The 26,808-nt window shown below is 35.7% G+C and overlaps 2 protein-coding genes and 1 non-coding gene across 4 annotated transcripts; 1 reads left to right on the plus strand and 2 right to left on the minus strand.

Annotated features, from left to right (window-relative positions):
- Nucleotides 1-213: 213 nt before the first annotated feature.
- LOC142978048 (uncharacterized) lies at nt 214-9,247 on the plus strand. 2 transcript variants are annotated; one of them, XM_076122283.1, is made up of 8 exons: nt 214-347; nt 526-854; nt 3,058-3,219; nt 5,353-5,485; nt 5,727-5,994; nt 6,328-6,495; nt 6,852-6,872; nt 7,082-9,247. In XM_076122283.1, exons 3-8 carry the CDS (start codon nt 3,144-3,146, stop codon nt 7,247-7,249), a joined length of 834 nt encoding a protein of 277 aa, XP_075978398.1. In that variant the 5' UTR covers nt 214-347; nt 526-854; nt 3,058-3,143; the 3' UTR covers nt 7,250-9,247. The 2 variants fall into 2 exon arrangements, with proteins under 2 accessions (XP_075978398.1, XP_075978399.1); XM_076122284.1 differs by lacking the exons at nt 214-347; nt 6,852-6,872 and having other exon boundaries at nt 539-854; nt 7,082-9,236.
- Nucleotides 9,248-9,534: 287 nt separating this feature from the next.
- Nucleotides 9,535-26,614, minus strand: LOC142978047 (protein HID1). The gene is made up of 16 exons (XM_076122282.1): nt 26,459-26,614; nt 26,171-26,384; nt 25,230-25,375; nt 24,297-24,350; nt 21,715-21,914; nt 20,817-21,030; nt 20,136-20,330; nt 19,655-19,745; nt 19,066-19,296; nt 18,424-18,588; nt 17,867-18,014; nt 16,521-16,624; nt 15,937-16,202; nt 14,934-15,103; nt 13,988-14,146; nt 9,535-13,528 (listed from the first exon to the last, which is right to left on the minus strand). Exons 1-16 carry the CDS (start codon nt 26,522-26,524, stop codon nt 13,465-13,467), a joined length of 2,487 nt encoding a protein of 828 aa, XP_075978397.1. The 5' UTR covers nt 26,525-26,614; the 3' UTR covers nt 9,535-13,464.
- On the minus strand, nt 15,422-15,503 carry TRNAL-AAG (transfer RNA leucine (anticodon AAG)). Its single transcript has one exon. It is a non-coding gene; the product is annotated as a tRNA-Leu (tRNA).
- Nucleotides 26,615-26,808: the final 194 nt, after the last annotated feature.

Genomic DNA, 26,808 nt, shown 5'->3' on the forward strand with positions numbered 1-26,808 from the left:
TTTTTAGTCAATAATTCATTAACTTTATCATAAAGATTTATAATAATCGTTAAATATTTTTTTAGGGAAAGTTTTGTAATTATTAAAATAAGTTAGAAAGTGTCAATACCTGTCTATGTTTTCTTTCGTTTCCGAACGACTAAAATCGTCAAGCGCGCGCATGTCTAGAAGGTTCCGGAAATTACGGCTAATATTTTACGTGGTAATTTTAAAATTCATCACGACGAATATTATTTTTGATCATTTTATGCCAACTGTTATATTTAATTCATTTCTAGAATACCTGAAAAATTAAATTTTAACTAATTGTGTATGTAAACAAAGCAAAGTAGTGCGTCAGTTGCGGGGTACACTTAGCCAAATACATTAAAATTCTTAGATTGTTTATTGAAATTACGAAAATTGGTAGTCAGTTAGAAATAAACGAATAATTATTTGTTTCGTAATTGTTATGTAAAACTATTAATTTTAGTCTCTTATTTATAAATTAGTGTACAATTTGAGCAAAATACATATTGATTTCAGTAACATGGGATAGTTGGCAGTTCTGATTGTTTTGCTTCGCGCGCGCACCCCGCCCACAAATGGCTGTCAAGTGCAAAAGTGAATTGAAGATTTATTTTAGTGTATTTTAAAAATAATACATTTTAGTTAATTTCATGGTGTAATCGCTATGAATTTAGATAGTGTAAATATATTTTAAATAGTGAGAACGTTTTTTATAGAAGTGTTTATGTGATTATAGCTAAAATTCTTATGAATGGGTGGAATATTATTAAATATTTTTTTAATTAATTCCCAGCAAAATTTGGCTCGTTGCAACATTATTAACCGTGGAATACGTTTACAATAAGGTAAACAATTTTTCTATGATTTTCATTTTTGTTTTTTATCTTTAGTTAAATAAATATTCCAAATTAAATAATAATTCTTTTGAAAGGGCGTTAGCGAAAATATTATTTTTCGTTTCATAAATATTTACCACCTTTTCTACTTATTTTAAAAATAATTAATTTAATAGACACCAAATTTATATTTTTTTAACATGAGTATAAGTACCGACCTATGAACTAATTCGAGAATTAATTCGAATAACTACATTTTAATTTTCCATTTGCTTATTTTTATTGTTTCTTCTGCTTAACTCCTAATTGATCTATTAAAGAAAATTAAAGCATTGTTACCTTAAATGCAGCCTTTATTGACTGCATTAAAGCTTTATTTTCCAGTTTTGAAACAAAGATAGGTACACATTTTTAAAAACAGTCCAACACAAAGAGTAAAGTTTTCCAACAGCTGAATTTTAATAATTAAAAAAAAAACTTAATTATCTACTATTACTAGTAGGTCTACTCCATTAAAAATAGAATATCAAAAAAAAATACTTTCTTATGAGACATCTGTACATAACACATAAGACATACAAACAATAGATGACCAGACCAAGAGACAGCCAAAAAAAAAATTAAGACACATATTTAGTTCTTTGGGCTCTGTCTTACTATAATAAGTAAAAAGTTACAAGTCTCACAACTTTGTTATGTGAGATAATCCCTTTTGAAATTGCACATGCGATCAGTTCCATGTGGAAATTGAATGACCTATGTCTCTTACTCTACCCTACATGCATTAGCATGGCCGAAGAACAAGATTAGAAGTGGAGAATCCTAGCAAGTGTATACTAGTATTTGTTATAAATACTTATCACAAATTTTATGTTATAAATGTTACTGTAAATATTGTATGGGCATCTATAGCATAGATAAAAATATGCATTCTATACTTTATACAGTTTATGCTATAGGTACAAAAGCTATAGAGCAATGAGTGATAATTGCTTATATTAAATCAATTTATTGACTTGTTTTGATAAATACACTAAATCATGGTAATATTTCTTTCATTGCTTTAATAAATCTGCGAGCACTCAGCAGACGCCACTGTTTGGGTTTCAAATGATTAATGATGTTAAATGTTGTAATGTAAACAAAACCATGATTAGGGCTGCCAACATTACCAACCATTACCTAATGTTTTATTGCTACTTCAAAGATACTGTTTTAGTAGTTGTTTTTTTTTTTTGAATTTTGATTGTCTTGTCTGTGATTCAATTTTATTAGACAGTCTCTAGAGATTTAGGGTCATGTGTACAAATACTGTTCTGATATAAAACTGGGATCTATGAAAATCTCTTAATTATGTATTTTTCTCTATTAACCAAATTTACAACACCATGTAGGTGTGATGCCATTGCCTGGTAGGAGTACCTTAATCACTGAACTAGTATATTTTTCACACAGCACTAAAAGTAATTAAGTAACCTGAAAATTTGTTGATTGCATCTGATCTCTAGAGTCGTCATAATAATTTAATCATATTACGCGAACTTTGGCCTGACAAACGCACGACAAAGCTCGCCAAGACAAAATAACGCAACTTATTCGCAAGTACCTACACCATTACTCCCACGACTATCACTGTTCTAACAATTAATTAAAGTGAATTAATATCAGTAGCAGATATCCCGTATAATATCGAAATCCGTGTTGATTCCCGAGGTAGGGTCATGACACTCATGACCCCGTGACCTAGTTTACTATTACGTACCTTTACGACTAACTTAATCCGCACAAATTGTCCTAGTGCTAACTAGGGATATCACGGATATTGAATTGACATTACTAGTCGATATTGCATAGAAACGTTATTTTGCTTCGTCCAGGAATCGAACCTACCGCGCTCAATCGCTACCTACTTAAGGTGCGAATGATGTTTAACTGATTAAAACAGCATTATTTTTTATGCGTTAGTTAAGTGTGTTCCGTGTCGGTAATCAAGAAGTTTTAGCTTAGTCGGATCGTGGGTTTGATTCCCACCCTTCATTTTCTTTGTAGGTCCTTTGTGCCGCTATTGAAGCTACATAAACTTAAGTACGTCTAAAAATTGTTTTGCTCAAAAATAAGTTCAAAATATAGCCGAATGGAAACTATTTACTAGTACTTACGAACGAAGCATGGGAAGAAAATAAAAGGTTATAGGTTAAAACACATTTGCCAGGTGGTCCATACAATGGTGTCAGATCACGCGGTGCACTGAAGGAGTGAGAGTGAGTCTTCTCCCGCGGCGAGCAGCGACGCGTTCCGATGCATTTTTGGATAGATAAACGCAGTCAGTGCGCCTACCCCGGCCGCCATCGAGTGCCATCCTCTATCTCTGCTGGTAAGTCAACTAACTATTAATAAATGCCAAATTTTATGAAAATGTATGTATGAAAGTCTAGGCTGATGATGTATGTTTCTTTATTACTCTTTTAGAAAAAACTATTAAACGGATTTTGATGAAATATGGTAATCAGATCGTTTATAACATGTAGCCACGGTCTAAGATTATTTAGACAACTAGCTTATTAACATAACTGAGAGGTTTAGAAACTTTTCTTGTTATTGATTTGTTGGATTTAGGAAGGCTGACCCTAGCCAGGAAGAGAAAAAGAGAGAGATTGATCTTTTGGATTGCGATACTCCTAACAGATCGGGTCTGGGATCTTGGCTCTAAGCTTGGAAGAAAGTATAAAATGAAAAAAGGATTAGTGATTTCTTACAGTATTCTAATAGGTACTTCAGGAAGTCCTAAATTTAGTTACAAAAGATCGCTCATAAATTGGGAACGAAAACTTCATATTATTTAGAGTCAACCTCAAATTCTTGTTCAGTGTATTTTACTTCCATGATTAGATTTTGATAAGGGTACTTAGATATTGTTACTAAAGTACTGTCAACAACAAAGTCGTTGAACATCTTAACTTCAAAATCTAAAAAGTACTCTCGGCAGAGGGGTAGATTTTTTAGCAGAGCCCTTGATGAGATTGTGACGCCTTACTTAATTGGGACCGCAGCCCCAGGCTAATCATAATAAAATTGTCAACGCTACAATATTAATGTTGCCTTCGTCGCGTGCCGTTGGTGAATTTATTCAACACATCTCAGTATTCCCGATTCCCGCGATATCTGGCGAAGATAGCCGAAGATTGCCGACGCGTAAATTGCTCCAGAACACGCGCGTGACCTGCAAATTTAATTAACTAGTGAAGTTAGAGTTTGGGAAATAATCTAGCATCGTATCGGCATGCCATACTGCGTATTGCGGTATTTTAAAAGGTCGGTGGGCTAATAGGCAACTATATACGTACATAGCTACGTTAAAATGTGCCGTAATTAGGTGGACTTTCTCCGATATGCTTCTAGAATTAGAACGAAATCAAAATAAATATTATGAGTTAGTTGATTGCTCTGTGAGGAGTAAAACGGTGGTAATTTGTGTTTAAGGGGTGGCTTGTTTATTTCAGAACAGTTCTATGTATTAACTACTTTATTTAATTCGTGAAAACGGAAAGTTTTGCGTGTTTAAGAGTTCACAAGAAATCGTGCGTTAACCTAAGCACTTCTGTGTGTTAACTTTTGCGTCAAATGTTTGTTTGTTGAATATTTTATATCTGACACTACCGGATATAGCTAGTCTTCTCAAGTGGTTACAGGTATAATAAGGTACTGAATGAATAACTAGTTTCATTAAAAGTTTGTTTCTTCGCTGTTCTACATATCGTACATAGACAGCTTGGCGACGTATCGTGTACCTAATTGTGTTGAGTTTACGTTATTGTGTAAGTTTCAATTACGTAATGTTAATTATGGTAACTTACAAGAGTTTAGTTATTCGGCAACAGCTGTAAGGCTGTTGCTTTTAGCCATTTATGAAAAACTGTTTTCGTGTAAAATTAATATAAAACTACTTATTTTCAACCGGTAAATAGATATGCGAGAAAATGATTACTCTCTTCATCAAGTTCGCGAAGTTAATTGGCACACGAGTGAAAAGGTAACCATAAGCCAAACTTTCTCTTTTTCTTTTACTTCTCAGTACCTAATACGTACTGGGACTCGCTCCACTAAGATCCAAGAATTGGGAAAAACTTCTACAGCGATGACACGGTATATTCCCAGTTGTCACGCCTGGATGACAGAGTTAAAGGGAATATACCGATGACCCAACCAAAATAGCTTTTGTCTGGTTTGAAATGCTTGGAGCTTTACCCGGGTGTCGTATAGAAACTATTGGAAACAATGACTTTAGATCTTTTCCTCGGACCAGCTAGTGACTCTGTTTGACAATGAAACTACATACTACCACGTTCCTTCGTCCTTATTACGTCTCCGTCAGCCGCACTATCTTCTACGTCTCTTCTTTTTATATTTTGCCTGTCTCGCAGTGGCTCGCTGTTATATTCTGAATTTCTGGCACGAAGAGATATGTACATGTCGCGCGGGTCTTAGGTACATGGTGTGTTATTTGCAGGGCGCGCTCGCGGGCGGGTGTGCGCGGGCGCGGGCGGGGCGGGCGGCCGCAAGGGCATGGCGGCGCCCGTGCACCGCTTCGCCGCCGTCGACTGTCCGCCGCGCCGCCCGCACCGCACTCACAGGCATTATGGGTATGTCACATTGTGTTTCTGACAAGGAAACTACCACTTTCTAGCAGGCAGATGACATTCAGATCCTGTAACCTACTAAGTTATCATCCAATCATTCATCTTTAATTAGTAAGCGGTTGCTTTCTTTTTATAAGTCACCAAGAAGAATGTTTCTTTTAAAGGATATTATCATCATAAAGATACGCTCACACAGATAATAATTTGTATCAAACAAACCGATCATCGGCAAAATTGCTACTAGGCCACCACCAATGCCAGCGGTGCACTCCTCGCGCCGTCAGAATGACGAGCCGAGCCTGTACGTGGAGATCCCGGCGGAGCCTCCGCAGCCCACCATCGCGAGCCTGGCGGCGGCGCGCTCCGTGACGCCGGACACGCTGCTGCGCACGGCCGCGCTGGGCCTCCACCACTCGCCCATGATGGCCCCACACCTCAAGTTCGGCATGCTCGTGTCCTTCGCGCTCGCTACTGTCTTTTTGGCAGGAGCTAAGTACTATTTCGATCGACAGGTGAGGCGTGGTCAGCTATTTTCTGTAGTTGTAGTTTTGCAGTTGGTTTTAGCCACGAAATATTTGCGAGGAAGTTTTGGAACGGTGCTGATGAGATATTGTGGATGCAGTAGTTAAAAAATTGTTAGCTTGTCCTAATAATTACTAAAATCAAGTGCAAAGATCACTGCTTACTTGTCTCGTATTTGTACTCCTAGATTTACATCTCCATCATTGGTCTATGAGTCTACGTGATACCTGTATGCAACTGCAGCTCATTTTGAGGATTTATGTTGTGTTTTAAAGGGATTAGCACCGCTTTCTGCCTGCACTTAAAGTTGTATATGTGTGTAGGTGGTCCGCGAGCGCGGTGGCGGCACGGGCGGGGGGGAGGCCAGCGTGGTGTGCGCGGCGGTGGCGTGCGTGTGCGGCGTGGGCTGCGCGCTGTCGCTGTGCCGCGCCCGGCCCCCGCCCCCGCTGCCGCCCGACAGGGTCTCCTCCACTGCACAGCGCGACCGACACGTGAGTACAAGTACACACACGAACACAAACTGATTGAAACACTCTTCAAAACACTAAATAGTACATTAAATAGTGAGACTCAAGTCTAGTTCGTTGGTTACTATACATAATATTAGAATGAAACCCAAAGAATAAAATCTTTGATCTACTAATAATAGTAGGCACAGATGCAACTACAACAAGACACATCCTGCACTTAGTCTCAATACACCCAGTATTTATCCATGTTTTTCTAATGTTATGAAATATCTTAATTAAAATTTAGGGTCATGGAGGGATTATACCTAAACTATTGTAAATTTTTAAGTTTATCAATTGGCAAAATAAAATAATGTCATTTCTTTTTTCAATTTTAGTGGGTTCAATCCCCGGTTCAGGTGAGTATTTTCAAAAATATTTTATTTTATTCAATAACATAGTAACGTAGTTTCCCTTCATGACCCAAATATATACTTCTCATTTTCTTAGAATCATCTTACAATTTCAACTAAATATTACATTCAACACAATGTAAACACCATTTTTTAAAACCAAACAAATCTTCATCACTTTACTCAAAATCTATAAAAACTGAAATAATTTCCAGCCACCACCCTCCGAGCCCTCAGACGATATATCCCTGGCGACGCTACTCCAATCATCTGAACGTTCCCAACCCACGGAGTCGCCGGAAGCACCTCCTCCGTACAAGATCGCAGTGCTGATGCCAGGCCGGGACAGCCCACCCCCGCCTGCCTACTCCGAGCTCAGCTAGCTACACGCACCTGTGAGCCAGGAGTTTATCATATAGACTGCACCACACCGGGTAAGGTAATTTATTTATCTTGGCAATACTAACAAAAGATTTTTTGATATGGCAACTCTGTTCGCTTGTTATTGTGCAATATTTAGACGTGGTTTTCATAGATATCTGGTTTTTCTAATACAAATCGCTTGTTAGAAATTGAAAGTAATAATATGTACCTTATTGTTTTGAAATTAAAGTTTTTAGTAGATCTCAACCTAACCTTACCCTACCCTTGTCTATATGTGAATCAATTATATCCTGACTCACAATTGGTCCATGACCATGGTCCAATAAAATCATCTAAATTATAATCCCCACATTATTCACCCTTTTCCAATTTATCCCCACCCTTTCCAATTCCAAAGATTTTTGACTACCCTCAATATTTGAAGTTTGGCACAGTTCAATAAAAAAAAATCATCAAAAATATTTCAGTAAATGTAAGATTCAAACTCTATTTTACGGGGAATTTTTTAACGCCTGTATGTGCAAAATATAACGACTAGAAATTAATATTTGTGGGTAAATATAGCCTATATTTTTAATGATGGCAAGACCATCGATTACTTGAAAATTCCCCGTAAAATAGAACACATACTTAATGTTGAGTAAGAACGTTGATGTTAGCTGACATCGACCAGTGAGAGATAAGTGATAGAGTAAGTCAATATGGATATTACCCGGCTAAGAGTGAGAAGTACCCGGGTATTGTTAACACCCGTCGTTAAAGGAACAAAATGAAGGAACAATGTACTTAACTTTTTTCTGTCCGTAACTAGGCCGATTTCGATGTAACTGTCGTCATTGTATAGATTAGGAGTTTTACCATCGCGCAAGTCGATTTTAAAATGTAAATAACAATAATACGGTGTTCAATAATCGACAAAAAATTGAATATTTTTTAGATTAATCTCGGGAACTAGTTTTGTATGACATATAACGCATAGAGAGATAAATCTAAACCCCATTTATTATGTACATGTATAGATATAGAGCATATAGTTTAGTATGTCTGGTGTAAAATATATGTATTTATACAATTACGTGCACGCCAGTGCATAGCCAAGTGGTGTTTTGGCAAGCGGGTTGCCAGATTCGTTAGTAAAATAATTTCGAAGTCAAAAGTAGATATTTTCAAAATTACCACTAAACGCATATAAATTTCTCTTCGATTTGAACGCACAACACTCAAATATGTAGCTTTTTAACTTTTGAAAGTCTTAAAATATTAGAAAATATAAAAAGTAGATACACATGGCAACATTTTTTCTAATGTCAAACATTTATTTGTATCTGGCAACCTAAGGGAGGAGATTAACAGAGGCTTATAAGATTTATTAAATAGATCTTGCAAATGGCGAATTGATATTCAAGTGCTACTGTACTATGATAATAATATCAAAAGGAATCAAGTTTTCTACGCAGAGAAATACATACATTTCCAAAAATACCACTTACTAACCGAACCATTTAAATACCCCATTACATTCTAGAACCTGAATATAAAGAAAATAGCCTGTTTATTCTCAGGTCTCCACACAAAATTTCATCTCAATCGGTTCAGTCATTTCACTGAGAAAGAGTAACATACAAATATTCGTGTGTGGTAAAGATGAAAAGCAGTGAATGCCACATTATTATAGTACAGTACCATGTACCATAATAATAAATAATTCTAGTCATATTAGATATAATATTAATGTGATGTACTTTAGTTGAGTTACGATTGTTTGGCGTTTGCAATGTTATGTTTGTATACTACGTGTAGGCGGGACTGATCGGTTCGTCTTTATAACAGGCGCTTCTTTAATAAATATTGTATATCTGTCATATTAATGTTTTATTTCATACCTTTTATTACCTCAATTACTAATTTAAGCCACGAAAATCTAGGTCTTTAAACCTTCCAGAGCTTCAACTTTCCTAAAAATTTTTTCAGTGCATTCTCTTTGAAATTATGTGCCGTATGCGCTATAAAACTTTTCGTAAATATTTAATAATCGCTGATTTACTCATTTTGGTCAAGACAAGAAAGCTCAACTTTAATTCAAAGAATATCTCCGAAGCGGTGAATCGTAATTTAAATTTAATTGCATGGATATGTAGCCCAGATCTTTATATCGTTTGGACAACCATTTACCTAACACTTTGCAAGTTCAGTTATTGTCTTACGTTAAACCGCATTTCATTTTAATAAAAACAAATACTAAAGGTAAAACAAGAATGGATGGATAGTAAGTAATAAACAAAAGTCAAGCTCACATTATAATATATTTCTATGTTACATAACATTAAGTACAGTGATTGTGTCAAATAAATAATTACAATTACATTACACTAGCAGCGGGCTTCAGTCCACATACAAATAGCTTACAAAGCCTGTCTCACTTTTCTCCAAGTACCTACACTAAATGTCATGCATTCTTTTCATATTCCCTTAAGTAGATAAAGACAGCATTACTATTTATGAGTTAATTAGAGAGCAGTAAGACAGACTTATATATATTTTTAACTACGTCATTCAAATTCTACAGAACATTTTTTAAAATCAAACTGGGATAGAAATAACTGCATCAAAATCATAATAATCCGATTTCATTTATATTTATTTCAACACAATTCAAGGTACTTTTGTATGTTTTTTTCTATTACAATTTCTCATTTAAAGTTCAAGATGAGACTTCCTTTTTGTGTTAGTCATTCCATCATGAATATCTATTATCTATCCACCGGATAGAATATAGAGAATTACTTAACAATTTGACAGATACTAACGAAATGAAGGTAAGCGTTATACGGTATTTGAACAACATAGCAAATAGCAGGTGGTGACAACATCTAAATACAATGAGGTATCCACCGAGAATTATTATAACATTATTGTTTAAGGAAGAATCGAGTTTTAACACTATGCTGCCAACGAGATTGGTATTTTAGACTACCATAGGAGTGGGTAACTTTTACCACTTAAAAAACGTATGTATGACACAATATAATTAGAAAAGATTTTGGTAAAATCCATGCAAGTGTTATATTTTATAGTAGATATTAAAATATGTGTTGAAGTGTAAACTTTGCTTAGAATTTTGTTGGCTAAAGTTACCCACTACTACAGTAGTTTTTTGGCAATTATAGGTACTAAATATCCTGAAGCCCTTTTTTATAAATTAAACTGTGATAGTGCAATAAAAGAGATAATTACATTACATTCTAGTTAGGAAAATAGCATTATAACACATTGATCAATGTTTAAAGTCCTTATTTCACTGATTTCATAGATCATCTTGTGTGATAATATCGCAATTTTCTTAACTAATACAAGATAGAACTAATATGCATGACATAACTTTCTTTTACATGCTTAATTTGATATGACGGCCTTCGTGGCGCAGCGATTAGGTGGTCGTCATGCGTCCATACTATTGCGCCGGGAAGTCGTGGGTTCGATTCCCACACGAGACAATTATTTGTGCGATCTACAAATAGTTGTTCCGGGACTGGTCCCCGCGACGCGACGATAGACAGAATGCAATTTATTCAGCATTACCATGAAAAATATTTCATTAAATTTATTGTGTATAGGTTCACTATTTTGACCGCTCCAGAATATTGTCAGAACAAGTATGTTAAACCAGTAAATAACTTGATACTGACACTTTATTAGGTATATAAAACTTATGTCATGTATATTAGTAATAACAAATATTTGTTAATAAACTATTTTACATTATTTCAATAAAACGACATTCACGATTCGGTAAATATAAAATAAAATTCATTTGGAATGTATGTACATTTGTCATAAGCCTCGGTTACGTTATATTTTATAAAATTAAATAATAATATTTCATAATATTGAATCTTTAAAAATCATTCGAATATAATATCTCGATCACACAAGAAAAGAAAAAATAATGACAGTTTTGAGTATGTCTATGGTTACACAGATTAAAAATATGACTAGCTGTCAGTTATAAGTTAATATTGTTAAAATAATAATATAATTTATAATTTAAGTGAGACGTAAAGCGTTCATAAGACATGGTTAGTAAATGCTGAAATGTTTCAAATTGACTAAAGTAAATACGAGTTTTTTTACAATTTATTCTTATGTATGTATAACGGTAGTGATACTAAAGTTACCTATAGGACAAGATGGTATATTTTCAATATTCAAGCTTAGCTAAGGGCTATCTGGCAGTTGCCTTCTAACTCGGTAAAAGATCTGTGATGTAAGAATTCTTTGGTTCGATATAGCAGTATTACCAGCTCCCTGGTTTAGCCCTAAAGTTAGACGCTAAAATAATTGACAAAAATGTTGTGGGCTGCTTTTTCAAGAAAATATGAGAGAAACAAAAAAATTGCCTTACACATACAATTTTATTGTCTTTATAAGAAAATAAAATCGCCCACTTCATTCTGTCGTGAATCAAAAATAATCGTTTGAGGGTTAAGGGCCCTTTTAAAAACTTTAGTACCCTACTGTTAAAAACATATCAGTAACTAAAGGTTACAGCGTATATTCGACTTTAAAACAAGAGATAAAATTATAAATTTAAAAGTACTAAGCTAAATAACTAAGCTTTGCATAATTTTGTGAAATAATTATAAGCTACCTAATTTTCTCATAAAACTTACATTTGAACTAAATTACAAAATATGCCGATAATTATTTTATTTCCAATAAATACGACATAAATTAGAAAATGCTGCAGTTTCAATATAATATTAAAATGATACCGCTTGTTATTTTCTTTTAAAATTGAATGTCACACAATTAAATAAGTTTAATATTGGCATAATATTCGGATATTTAATTTTATTACATTTTAAACTTTGCTTGCATGACTATTATTTAATATTAAAGAATAACGTGATTACTGATGCCTGGTTTCTGAGGCACATTAAAATTTATCTATTCAAACTGTCATGTTTATATAATCTTAAACGATATTGAATATATAAACTACCGCTAAAATGTACCTTAGAAACCGGAGGGTGAGACCCGTTTAACCTGCGCCGAAACGTCAAGCAAACCAAGATAAAACTCATAATCATACCCATATATCATTAAACAATAATCTTGCAACGTCAAAGTTATCAAACTTATTCTCAACAAAATGAAGCTACAATGAATAAAATGTAAATAAATCTAATCCATACTAATATTATAAATGTGAAAGTAACTCTGTCTGTCTGTCTGTCTGTCTGTCTGTCTGTCTGTCTGTCTGTCTGTCTGTCTGCTACTCAATCACGCCTAAACTACTGAACCAATTTGCCTGAAATTTGGTATGAAGATACTTTGATATCCGAGAAAGGACATAGGCTACTTTTTATTCCGGCAAAATATCTTATTCCCACGGAAAACAGCGACAATCGGAAGAAACCGCTCCACCGCTTTGCGGTTACACTGGCGCTTTCACTAGATGGCGCTACTGGCAATATTAAACCTGTCATTACGTTTTATGTCTTAGCTGGGTAAGCCTACGCTTTGGAGATTTTTAACCGAAATTTGACTATTATGCTACTTACGTTATTCTAATCAGTTGAGGTTATACTCTTTCGAATTGATATTAGTTTGAAACAGTTTCCACTAAATATTTCGTGTTAGTTATAATAAATTTGTTTGTATATTCTTTTAAGTAGTTTTAATTACATTATTTTCGTATTTAATGCTAATATTATACCCATTTAGTGGTATTTGGTAGAATTTCGTGTTAGTTTAATTGTGTATTCTTTTAAGTAGTTATGAGTATTATATTATAGTATATGGTCACCCATCCACGGAACAACCTCGGCAAGCGTAGCTTAACCTTAGAGATGGCTGCACGCGTGTTACTTAGCTACGAGGTTCTCTTATCTTTACAAATATTATAAAGCTGAGTTTGTCTGAACGCGCTAATCTCAGGAACTACTGGCTCGAATTGAAAAAATATTTTTGTGTTGACCATTTACCGAGGAAGGCTAATAAGCTATATAACATCACGCTTCGGCCAATAGGGGCGGATTAGCAACGAAAATTGTTACAAAAACGGTGAAAATTATGACTCATTCTCTCTCATGTGACGCAAGCGAAGTTGCGCGGGTCAGCTAGTACATAATATATTTACGTAACTCCAGTCCATTGTGTACGATGACGTCATTGTTGTTAACTCGTGATGGTTCAGTGGCGCTCGGTGTGTTCACACTCGTTGTATCTCGAACAGTTTGACGTCCGTGTCGTACCATATCGGCGGGTCGACGTTACTGTGGAAGAAAAAAGAAAGTTTAATAATAGTGTATAGGTTTAGAAGATTAATAATAGTGTATAGATATAATTTTGTGGTCACGAATGTAACTTTTTGATTAGGCTAAGGCTAAACTAAAAAGTGACGACAACAGCGGTCTGAATAGCGGATTGCGTCAAAAAGTTATAACTAACATTTTCTTTCGCAATTAAGAGACTTCTACCGCCAATTTTAATTGAAACTAGCCTACTGAGTTTCTATTAAATGGCTCTTCTTTACTAATTCTTCTCCGTATGACGCTTCTTAATACATATAAAAATATTACAATACAAGAATAATTTTCATTGAAAGTTGTCTAGCAAGCTGAGGCGTTATCGGCAGTAAGAATATGTAGTATGTACATAATATAATAATATCAACTAAAATAAATTGCATGAAAGGACTATATATCGACAAAGTATATAGTTAACTATCATACCGTATGTATATAACACCCCAGAGATAAGTCCGGAACCATGCGGCGGTGCCGGCGTTGGCCTGGTACTTGCGGATGAGGATGGGGTGCGGCACCGGCAGCAGCCCCACCAGCGTGCCGTGCTGCAGGAAGCGCAGGATCTCCGACTCGTCCGTCAGACCCCTGCCACGGACACACAAACAAAATGTTATTATTATATATTTTATTTATAGGGATATTTATCTATAGATTTATTTATATTCATTCTAATCTAATATCTTTTTTGTAATTCTTTCAAAACCTATATATAAAATTTCCATGTCACAATGTTAGTTACCATATACCTCCGAACCGGCTTGACCGATTCTCAAAACAACGTTTGCCGGGTCAGCTAGTGTATTATATTATAATAATAAATATCATCGGACAACTCACACACGGTTATTTGATTCCAAACTAAGCTGAGCTTGTACTATAGTAACCAACTAACTGGTAACCATACTTATATACTTCTAAATACACACTTATATAGATACTACCTGACGCGGCAAACGTTGTTTTGCCATAGAAAGGATAAAAAAGTGTCACTTAGGGGTATGAAAAATAGATGTTGGCCGATTCTCAGACCTACTTTAATATGCTCAATTTCATCACCATCTTGAGCTTGAAGCCTATCTACGCTACTGTAGGAAAAAAATAACTATATAACCAAACATATATTCAGGTTTCTTTTAAAGACTACTCCCGCACTAAAGAATTGCTCTTGTGTCGCGGGAACTTTAACAAACATATAAACAACGGACACATTTTACAACCAGACCCGAAACATTTGTGGATCGCACAAATAATCGTTCTGTTTGGGAATCGAACTCACGTCCCCGAACGGTCACACGGTAGCGATGTGGCGACCTAAACCACTGCGCTACGGAGAAAGTTAAAATTAACTTTATACTGTACTTTCCGTACTCACTTGTCAATACAAATCTTCTCGACCTGTGGCACTAACACTTGCAGCAATCTCATGATGGTCTGCAGCGGCAACTTGCCGCGCCACGACGACACCCACTCGGCCGACGGCCGCCACTCCGACGAGCTCTCCAGCCGACGCGGGTTCGATGCCCCCGTCGTTAAACTGTCACGCTGCAAATAACAAAAAATGTAGAATAGTAAATTGCTATTGGTTAGGTTCTAAACTTAAAAACAGAGTAAAACGGCTATCATGTATTAACGAAGAGGTGCGCTAATCTGAACGCGCCCTTATCTTTACTATTCTGTTATACCTATGGTCAATTTTTTACAATATTTTCATTACAAACAATAACGCGGGCGAATATAAAAAACTCACGCCTTATATACATAGAAATATATACGCCTGCATTAATTATACTGTTATAAAAATAATAAAATAAAACAAAAACATTACATTAAAAATTCCTTCAGGAATACAAAAAAGTCATCTGGCAGCGGTGGGATTCGAACCCACGCCTCCGAAGAGACTGGTGCCTTAAACCAGCGCCTTAGACCGCTCGGCCACGCTACCCATATGTTCCCCAGCCAAATGTAAGCTTCAATTACTGTTAGTATATTTAAGATCATTACATTGTATTTAACAATTTATAAATACCTAACAAAAGTATTTTATTTTTAATCATTGGTTTCGGGGTTTGAGATAATTGAAATACCGTCCGTTCGTTCGTTACTTGCGTGAAAAATCTACTTATATTTATTGAGACTCTGACTAACGTGCTATTATACTGACATATGCTAAACTTAACTAAAATTATGTTTTATTCCTTGCAGAACAGACAAACAAAACCGCGGGCTAAACTAATATTTATACCAAAATCCACTTCATTGATTAACACAGTTCATAGATATATTTAAATATTTTTTTTTTAAGTACATACGAACTATAAGCAAGTCGAAAGAGATCAACAGATCATGACGTCAAATAATATAAAAACACAACTCACATGCGTAACAGTTCTTTTCTCAGCCTCCCCATCAGTATCATCATCCTTGCGGTCCTCTCCATCCGGCCCTCCTCTCTGCGGCAGAAGCCTGTCCCTAGGCTCCTTGAGCTCGCCCTCCTCCGGCACGTCGAGTTTGTCGCGCGGCTCGTCCAGCGGCGCGTCCAACTGCGTGTCCGACTGCGTGTCCGACAGGTTGGCGTCGCTCGGGTCTACCAACCGCGCGGGGGGAGGGTGCGCTGACTCGCGTTCTGTCATTGTACTGATTGCTGTAACAGAAGCATTTATTATATGATTTTTATGTTAAGTTAAAAATTTATAATGTTTACCATATTTATTTTTGTAAAAGTTGACAGTGTCTTTTATTTATACATTTATTAAAACTCCAAATTGAGTCGGTTATCACGTAATGATATACGGACGGAGTAAAATTACTAAGTGGCAGGTAAATTGAAGAAAAACTGGGATACAAATTTATTTCATATTTTTTACTGACTTCATAAAGGAGAAGGAACTTTGTTTAAATGATTGTTTACATATGTATGTTCATGATATCTAAGGAATAGTTGTTACTACACGTTACATACCGGGTGTTTCAGCTAGGGTAGGGTTAAGAGTGCCGGGCTCCGCAGGTTGTGCTGGCCGTGATCCTTCCATTGGGGTTTCTGCCACTGATTCTGCACTGCGAGATCTACGGAAGAGTACGGATATTTCTTTTTACCAAATAAGTGCCAACATGTAATTAAATAATCATTTATTTCAGGCAAATCACCCATATTTTTGTTTACATAATATAAAGATATTACATGGATATACATAACTATTAACTAACTTATTTAAGATTATATTATTATTATGGCACATATTATTAATTAATTGGTAACATTGTATCTATTAACGTTATTATTTAGTATTTGTTAAGTATAACTATTTTTTATAATTATATTTTTTTTATTTATTTTTTTTTATATTTTTTATATAGATATTTTTTTTTGTAATAATCATATATAAAATAATATTATTAAAACTCCATGCATAACTTGTTATTATTAAACTGACCCTACTCTGTCTAATGGTAAAGTATCGTCATATTGTATTCAAAAAGTGTACCATAAAACTTTAGAAAAAAAAATAGCTATGTGTGCATTGGCCAGCATGGTGGACTCAAAGCCTAACCCTTCCCTCGTTACGGGAGGAGACCTTTGCCATTTATTTATTATTATTATATATGTATACTAGCGGTCCCGACAGACGTTGTCCTGTTTAATAAATTAAAAATTAATTAAAAAACATTGTCCAGCGGACAAAATTGTGAATCTAAACCATTCTCAGATCCCCTTGAACACACTCAAAAAATTTCATCAAAATCAGTCCAGTCGTTTAAGAGAAGTTCAGTGACATACACACTTACAGAAGAATCCATATTCCATACTAATATTATAAATGCGAAAGTAACTCTGTCTGTCTGTCTGTCTGTCTGTCTGTCTGTCTGTCGGTCTGTCTGTCTGCTACTCAATCACGCCTAAACTACTGAACCAATTTACATGAAATTTGGTATGGAGATATTTTGATACCCGAGAAAGGACATAGGCTACTTTTTACCCCGGGAAAATGATGCATTTCCCGGGAAAATTCAAGTGGCGAACTAAGTCGCGAATAGTCAATATTATAATGACATTGAAATAACAAAATTCCGTTGTCATGGCAACTGTTTTAATGGCGGATATGCCTTAGCGCGATTTCGTTATATTAAGAGACATAAATAATTTTGAGAATATTTTTCGTGAAAAAAAAGCATATTTTATATCATCACGCTACGACCAATAGGAGCAGAGTAACAGTAAAAAGTGTTACAAAAACGTTTGACCCATTCTCTCTTATCTGACGCAAGCGAAGTTGCGAGGGTCAGCTAGTTATATATATAAAGATTTACCTAGGTAGCGTAGTGTTAGTGTGCACGAGCCCCTTCCCCCGGCCGGCGGCCAGGCTGCGCGCGATGGCGGCGTGCTCGTGCGGCAGGTTGGCGAGGTTGTGGAACACGCCGCGCTTGCGGATTATTGTGTACACCAGGTTCGAGTTGCCTGCAATGTTAATAAAGTTTATTAGAATACGAGAAATAGATATTCAGAATTTTTTTTATATATTGTTGGAGAAATAACTTTATATTGGTAATAAATGTAGATGGTTTGCGCCATTTATGCTAGATGAAGCCAGTTTTTGCCTTTTTCTGAAAGTTTACGGATAGATTTTCGCATTCGAAATGGAAACTTGTTTTTTTTTAAATTTTAATCGGGGTCTACAATCCAACAAACGTAGGTATATTTATAGGGTTTTATGCACACTAACAAAAGATTACTTGTGCATAAAATTAAAATTATGTAAAAATACCCACGTAAAACTTAATTTTTCAAACAATTTTTAAATCACAATGCGTTTCAATTTAGAGATTTCAGTATTGAGCGTTAGACTAAAATAAACATAGTAACTGACCATCAAACTGGTACTGTATCATGTTGTTGAACATCTCGAGCAGGAAGAACACGAGGTGGTGGTGATGGGCCTGCGAGAACAGGAACCACGGCGTACTGAACGCTTCCAGTAAGTGCAGCAACTTGGTCGATGCCACCATTGATAACGTCTTTAGGTAGGGAGATACTGTGGAAAAAGGGAATACAAATTTGTATAAAAATATTATATTCGTATAAAATTTGTATAAAAATATTATATTCGTGTAAAAGTATTTTTTCATGATCTGAAACTCATACACTTGAGTTTCAGATCATGAAAAAATACTTTGATTATAGTTTTCTTGCAACTACTAGATATATTTTTTCAACAAATACGTGTTTTTACGTGTACATGTGCGTATACTCATCACAATACAGTTTCTATGCTTGCTTCTGCAGAACCTTTCACGTGGCCGATTTACACTTGGCCGTTATTTTTAAGACCTTATTGTTTTAACGTTATTAAAAAGGGTCTTTATGGTGCTCTATGCTACTGAGAATAAAAGATAAAATACTTTTAAATTCCTGATTTTTCGGCTAACATACATTAGCCTCTCCTCACCATGACATAAACTAGCTATAATATCATTAAATCTATTTTCATCATAACATTATAAACTCTTACCATTAACCAATATAGTGAGTAAGCAATCAAACAGCGGCTGCAGCCTCTGATGTCCGGTGGTGATGATCTTGTGGAACACCACGACCAGCAGGTCGGCGTGCGAGCCCGTGAACACCGGGATGTCCATGGGCACGGTGGCCGTGTACGGCTTGTTGAGCCGCACGCCTAGGTTGCGCTCCCCGGACAGGAGTAGCAGGATGAACACGCCTATGTGCATCAGGCCTACGCGAGCTGTGGAAAACATAAAGAATATAGGTACAATTTTTATCTTAAACAGGCGAACTTACTAAAATGTATTTGAAACTGAAGGTGCCAAACTTGTCGTAGTTTCTTTTTCTACAAGATACTACCAATAATTTTGTATAAAACTAGAAACTCATGATCAGCGGTCGCGAAAAGGAGGTGTTTAGACTCGTATGGCACTTACACACAATAACTTCACATTCATAAATATTATTATGATGAAATTAATGTAAAAATAGAGTGTGTGGCACTCTATCTGTTAATAAAACTATGATCAGAAATGTGTGCAAATACAACGTCTCCAAATAAGATGGTTCATGGAATAAAAATCCTTGTTTATACTTACATTGATCAGCGCGTGAGTCGTTCAGATGGTACAGTATAGGCACCAGCACTTCTAACACATCACTGCTCTTTAACACGTAGTACATGAATTTCTGAAATTATAACAAAATCATAAACACACTTGTTTTTTCCTTTATTTTTTTTTTATATATTACGTACGTGACGCTGAAAAGTATGAATACATTCTTGCACGAACGACGCACCAAAAAAACCCCTTTAAATACTGTATCACGAATTATTCCTACAGCAACAAACTATGTTCTATCTCCATTAAACTTAGTTTTTTATTCAGTCTACTTTGTTTCTTATAGCAATTAATTAGCACAATAAGCACAACCTTTTCTCTTTCAACCTTTTACTCTCCCACTGCTAGGCAAGCTTCTTCCGTACAACGGAGGGTTGGACTTGAGTCCGCCACGCTGACTGAATGCGGGTATAGGACTTTTTGAAGCATGCCCTCAAGAAATATATCATATCCTCACCTTGTTATAATCACACATTTTCCAAAACAGCACAAGTAGTTCTTGATGGAGGTTGACTTTCTTGGCCGAGTTGGGCAGGTATGTCTGGGCGAGCGGGTTGTTGAGCAGCCGCGTCACTCCGCGCAGGATGAACTGGAAGTCCTCGTCGCGGTGGATCCGGGACAAGTAGTTGATGAACAGGTTGTCTGGGAGCGTCTGGAGAGAAAAGCAGGATTAAAATGTGCTTGAATTTGTGAGTATTTCAGTCTAAGTACTTTTATTATAATCAAATTTGCAGCTCAGGTTAATCAGAGTGCCAAAGAGGGCGATTTCGATACAAACTACTTATTTGTGCACAACAAATAAATAATTTGAGTAACTTATGTTATTGTGTTTTAAGGAATCGAATCCATGATACTAAATGTTAGTAAGCCGGTAAGGGTAAACTACTGTGACCATTGCGGGATTAATTAGTTGTCAAAATGGTATGTAAGCGACAAGGTACCTAAGAAAGTACATTTGCTTTATTGTTAAAGGGTACTTTAGTCGAGGTTTAGAACCTATTTTAAACTCAGTAATTTGGTAGTACCAGAATGTCAGAATTGATGGAAAGGCAAAGCATTGGATGATATATAACAATTGGAATTGCAAAATAAGGATAGCTGGTGTATTAAATAGACAAAGGCTGCAATTCATACTTACTTCATCGCTCTCCTCATTAACAGCATTACTAGTATCATGGTCGAGGGTGACGATGAGGACCTGCAGCGCCACCTCCACGAGCGGCTCCAGCGTGTCGGCGAACAGCAGGTGGTTGTAGGGCAGCCCCAGACCCACCGGGTCGTACGAACATACCGTGTTCAGGAGGGATGTGAACAGGGGCAGGGCGTGGCGGTTGTCCGGGCTTGTTAGGTAACTGGAAAGAAGAAATAATTATATATTCTTTTATCTAAAAATATTACAAAAACGGGGAAAATTATGACTCTCTTACGTGACGTAAGCGAAGTTGCGCGGGTCAGCTAGTAAGTAATAATGTGATTCTTGATGTTATACATAGCAATAGGATAAATATTTTCATAAACAAGCATTCTATTTCTTGCTTTGTTTTTATAGAATAGAATAGAATAGAATAGAATAGAATAATTATTTATTTGCGTAAAATGTGGTAACAAAACATGGTAGTAAATAAAAATAGGTACAAGACACATTTTGCCATTTACAATAGCATGCAAATATACAAAAAGGTTGACATAGGGATGCCATCATTAATACTAAGTTAAAATATTAAAACTTAACACTACACATAATATAATATTAACAAATAACTTGGTATCTCTTATAAAACATTACTATAGTTTATTAATAGTCTAATAAAAATAATTATAAAGAGTGTGGATCATATTTTTTCCTCTTATCGTCCCATTACTAGGCAGGGTCCTCCTTCCAGAATATGGGCGATATGGGAGATCTTGAGTTCATAATTTATCTTTATCTTTAAATGCTAAGGGCTTTTATCTGCCATACACCCAAATTGAGGGCTCTGTATCGTTTAAAGATCTCGAGCAATAACTATAAACAAGTATAGGACAATAAAACTCACGCGATCCACTTGTTGTGGTGCGTGGCGGCGTGCGAGGCGGGCTTGTACACGGTCTCGCTGAAGCACGTGAGCAGCAGGCGCAGCAGCTCGGCGCGCGCCGCCTCGTGCGGGGCCGCGCGCGGCGGGGAGCGCGCGAACCCCACGCCGCCCGCCCAGATGTACTCGCAGCTGTCTAGCGACGACAGCTCCTCGGCGCGCTCCTGCGGTGGGGGAAAATTGCTTTAAATAAAGCCCTTTACTGTCTCACTGCTGGGTACAGGTCTCTTCCCAGAATGAGGGAGAAGTTAAGCTTTGAGTACACCATGCTGACCTACACCTGAGTACTTTGTTTTTCAAAAGCTATTAGGTACATCAAATAATCTCGGACTTGTAATGTTTCATCAAGATTTCCTCCGCCATTAGAATAAGTTATAATATTTTTAATCATTTCACTTTGAGAAGACATTATGTTGCCTCGGGATCGAACCCCCGCCAATTTGAGTGGAAGGTTAAAAATTAGTTCGTTACACCAAAAGTCTCGTCAATAAATTATATTTAACATTTTAACTACAGAAATTGCTTAATACATAAATATCATATCAATTGAATCACGAATTAATCCTGGCTACGATAAATAATCTCAAGTCATCATACCTATACTTTTGTAGTAAAAATCAAATTAATATTTAAAATAATGCTATAATCTTTTTTTTATATATTTTATTTTTATTCTATATCTCGATCGAAAGGTACGTCCATGCGTAGAAACATCGTAGTAATAAACAGTTAGCACGGAACGCTTGCAAGGTCTAACGGTACCTACTTACTGCGCAAATGCTTGCCAAGGTCACATTTTAAATGGCGTTTGATATCTGATTCTTATTGTTTAGTAAAGTGGACATAAAACACTCGGGTGCTGGCACCAATTGCCTTACTTATAGGGGATAAATCGATTTAATTCCTAGGGCCTAGACCCTCCCTTCGAACTGAAAGATCCTTGAGCTCGAGCAGCCAGATTTTTATAGAGGAAAGGGGATATAAAATAAATAATATAGGCTTTACTAATGGGCTGTTCATTATATAGGCGCGCGTGACTTATTTTTTCTCGAGGGGAAAAATCCTTTCGGATACGCGAATTTGGGGGGGGGGGGTTAATCTTGGTTATGAGGTGCTGTCACTAAAAAACTATCCCGGTAACCTTCTTTGATGGATGGAGGAGCTCTAGGAACTTAAAAACACACCAATACCCCTCACATACATCTTGTCTTATTGAGGCTCAACCCAGAAAGGACTTTGCGCCTTTCTCATCTACTTATACCGTTTGATAGGTGACACCCTCGGACCAGCATACCTGCAGGCATACCTAAAGCTTACATATTTTTGCAGCATGTGTGCTTTCAACGAATTCAACAGATTTTCACTCCAAGTATTTAATACGGTTAAACAAGCTCACGACTTAAGTTTAGTTGCCAAGGAAAAAACATTAATACAAACCATGTCTTTATCAAAAACAGAAAATAACAATTAAATACAATATTTATAACACGTTAATAATTGTTGATAACAACCAATAACACATATAACCGATAATTTCATACCGTGGGAACATGGAATAAATCTTATTATCAGCTCGTGACATTATATCCTGAAATAACGCAATGAGTTTATTTTATTGTACGTATTGCAACAACCTTGTACAGATAGTACAGGCTCGTTGCACATTTATAATTAAAATTATATTTGCAAAGGCCTTGATAAGTCATTATTCATGATTACTTTCATTCATATTTTGACACTTTCTGTGCTTTTTTATTCGATTTGTAAGTGTAGTATAGACGCTAAAGTCATATTCATATAGGTACTCGCTTAGTGGACGAATATCAAACGTCGCGCGTTTAGTCGAAACGTATGCACTACTCTAACGTCTCTAACCGGATTTTTTTGAGTAACAAAAAGGTTAATTTTGCTTCGAAAAGGGAGTCCCCCTGCCTTCCCTTTAACTACAGCTTTAACATATTTCTTTTGCATTTATTTACTAATCGGGAGGTCTAACGGTCTCCTAAAGCTTATCGTAGAGAGATTTACTTACTAGTCGCGCGATCTACCTATTATATATTGGTTGCGCGCGACTTGACACGTTATCAAACGGCTCATTAGGTTCTCCTAGGGCCGGAACATTAGAACACTTTGTAAACAGTAATAATCTAGAATATTGTTTTAAGGGCTGCTTGTATTGCTGTATTAATGGAACCTGATTATAAAAACTTAAGTCAGAATTAACAGTTTTGACCCAAATTAATTTAAAGTTGCAGTAATAGTCGGAAAATGTTTAGTTCAGCTTGAAGCTTTGCAAGAAGCTTGTAAAACACCTTATTTATTTTAACGCCCTTACTTTGCTCTCGCGTGTAAGTCATTATAGCAAGTTGGTCGACTGACCTACATTTAAAAAACATGTTTAAATCTACGCGAATTTCCGCATCACCATGAACGTTTTGGTATTTATCACAAAACAAAGTGTAACTCAATTAGTTAAATGAGTAACGCTGTACAATGGATCGATGCGATAAGATAAAGTATGATATCATAAAATCAATAGCACTTACAGGTCCCGAGCGTTTCGTGCTCGCCACTGTGAAGTCTGGGCAGAATAGCAGGTCCTGGAACAAAAAATATTAAGATAAAAATGGCGCCTAAGAATTTGTTTCTGGTGTATTACCAAAATCGGAAGGACGTCGGCGACACGAGAAAAGTTTCAGGCGCGGAAAAAACCGTTTTAATCAGTTTATCCGGCGGTCTATAATCTCACAACCATACATCTTGTCATACAGGACCGCCGGTTACTCTGGAGTACTCCAGACCTTTTTCAAGACGCGATGTCTTGAAAAAAGGTCATCTATAACTTTCATGTGGTAACTGACAATTACCAAAGGGGAAACCATAGGGATAATTACTCGGCCCAAGCACAGATTCGAACCCAACAACTAGCATTTTTACCAATGCGCCACACAAGTAGGTAGAGTTAATAAGTTCTACTACAGTTTAGCTACAGTTGGCCAGACTAATCACAATGTCATATATCTATTTTAGCACAGGAAGTCACAAAAATCATTGTTAATTTATTTAGGATGCTATTTAAATAGGACATGCTAACCTTGAGAGTATTCAATGATTCTCATTTGTAGCTAATTACAGATAATTGTATTGTTTAAATACAATAAAATATTTAACTAGCTATGTTTAGAACTCATTTAAATTATGCACCAATATAATTTTGCAAACTAATTTTAAAAGATGTTATAGTAACGATTTATGAGATTTCTTTAAGAAACAAATTTACACAGAAATCAAACAGAATAATTGAGTTTGTGTGTATAATTAAATACCACTAGGGAAAGAAGTTGTCTGATACATTTATACCATTGACAAAATAAATGCTTAGAATTACATATCAGACAAGAACACAGGCATATTTTATTAAAAAATCTATAGGCAGTACACATAATCTCATAAAACAATTAAACAAGGTGTATACTCACACAAACCGCATTAATAAGACTCTGTGCTAGTGGCACTGATTCATTTTCAGCAGCAGCTGGCAGTGAGGACCAGAAGAAACTGTGCCATTCTGGCTCTTCTAGCATGTAAGGTAACACTCTTGTTAAAAGTCTGGCACAGTTTAGAGCTGAAACAAAGTTATAATGATGTATTGGAATCTGTGACGTTACTTTAAGTAATTTTACAGTTACAATTTAGATTTTACATAAATGTTTATTGGTTGAGTAACAATTAATTATACTCAAATTTAATTACAAACAAACTCCAATTTCTTTTGTGTTTCTCCTTTTTATGCTGAAGTTGGTAATTAATTAAGATGCTAGTAATCATGTTGCCCAGCAGTGAGACATAATTGGGTTAAAATTATTTATTTATAGAACTACAGACATTTCAAATCAAATCAAAGCATGTAGGTATAAAAATACCTGACAAAATTTCATCTGACAATTTGATACTTATCCAAAATGGGGCCTAAGAATTATTTTCTGTTTAGAAACTTCATAAACATATAAATAATAATATTATACAGCAGGACTAAGCACACAAGGTGAACTCAGAAGTAAAAGCATCTATAAAATTTTGTTCAATAATTTAAATGATTTAAAAATTCCTCAACAATATAACTATTACAATTAAATGTAGTTATCCAGTAAACAGAAATAAAAAAAACATTACAAGGCAAGTAAATAACAACTGAAGTAGGTAATAAAGTTGTTTTCATACAAAATTCCCAATGACAAATAAACAGAATGAATCATGAATCATTTTTCTATTACAATGCATATTGAGTAATACAATTTCCTACATATTTATATCATTGGCAGTCTACAAAAATTACATATTTGTCTTGTATGAAACATTGCTATTTCTTAACTGTAATTAAATTGTATGACTGTGTAAATGTCTAGTGAATGTGTCTCACCTGTCTGCTGTTCCCTCTGCGTCCTACAGCTGCTATCAACCATCTTCACGAGCTTTTCAACAGCTTTGTACACAAGAGTGGCAAGATTATTCGGTGATTCTTCGCGTAACGCGCGGATCTCCGCACCAGGCACCAATGCGAACACATCCTGCACGTTTGTCACACTCTCTGACCAGAACTGGTCCCAGAAACTGTCGTCCGAAGACTCAATTGGCTGCAAATAATCATTACATCAATACTTCTATACACTTCTTCTACGACATTTCGTCTAAACTTTATAACACTTACCTGAGTTTTGGAGGTGAGCTGAACTACAGCTTTCCTAAAGTTCAATTTTGTGTCAGCGTTACCCATATTTTCAAATTTCTAATTGTTTTTATACAATAAATCCATCTCAGCCTACGTTCCCATAAAAACAATGAAAAGTGACAGACTGACAGCTGACAGTAGACGACGTGTCAAAGACAACTTATTTGGTTTATGTATGGCATTGGTCTTGTGTTTATCTGCCAGCACAAAGTCTGAGAATTCAAAATAATTTAATTTTTGGCATAAGTTAAGCTTATTATCGCTGAGTTCAATCAACAACTATTGCAATAAATTTTGTAAAATTAATAACTGATTGTGTTTGTCACTTT

The sequence above is a fragment of the Anticarsia gemmatalis genome, chromosome 13 (genome assembly GCF_050436995.1).
Source record: "Anticarsia gemmatalis isolate Benzon Research Colony breed Stoneville strain chromosome 13, ilAntGemm2 primary, whole genome shotgun sequence".
Taxonomy (NCBI): domain Eukaryota; kingdom Metazoa; phylum Arthropoda; class Insecta; order Lepidoptera; family Erebidae; genus Anticarsia; species Anticarsia gemmatalis.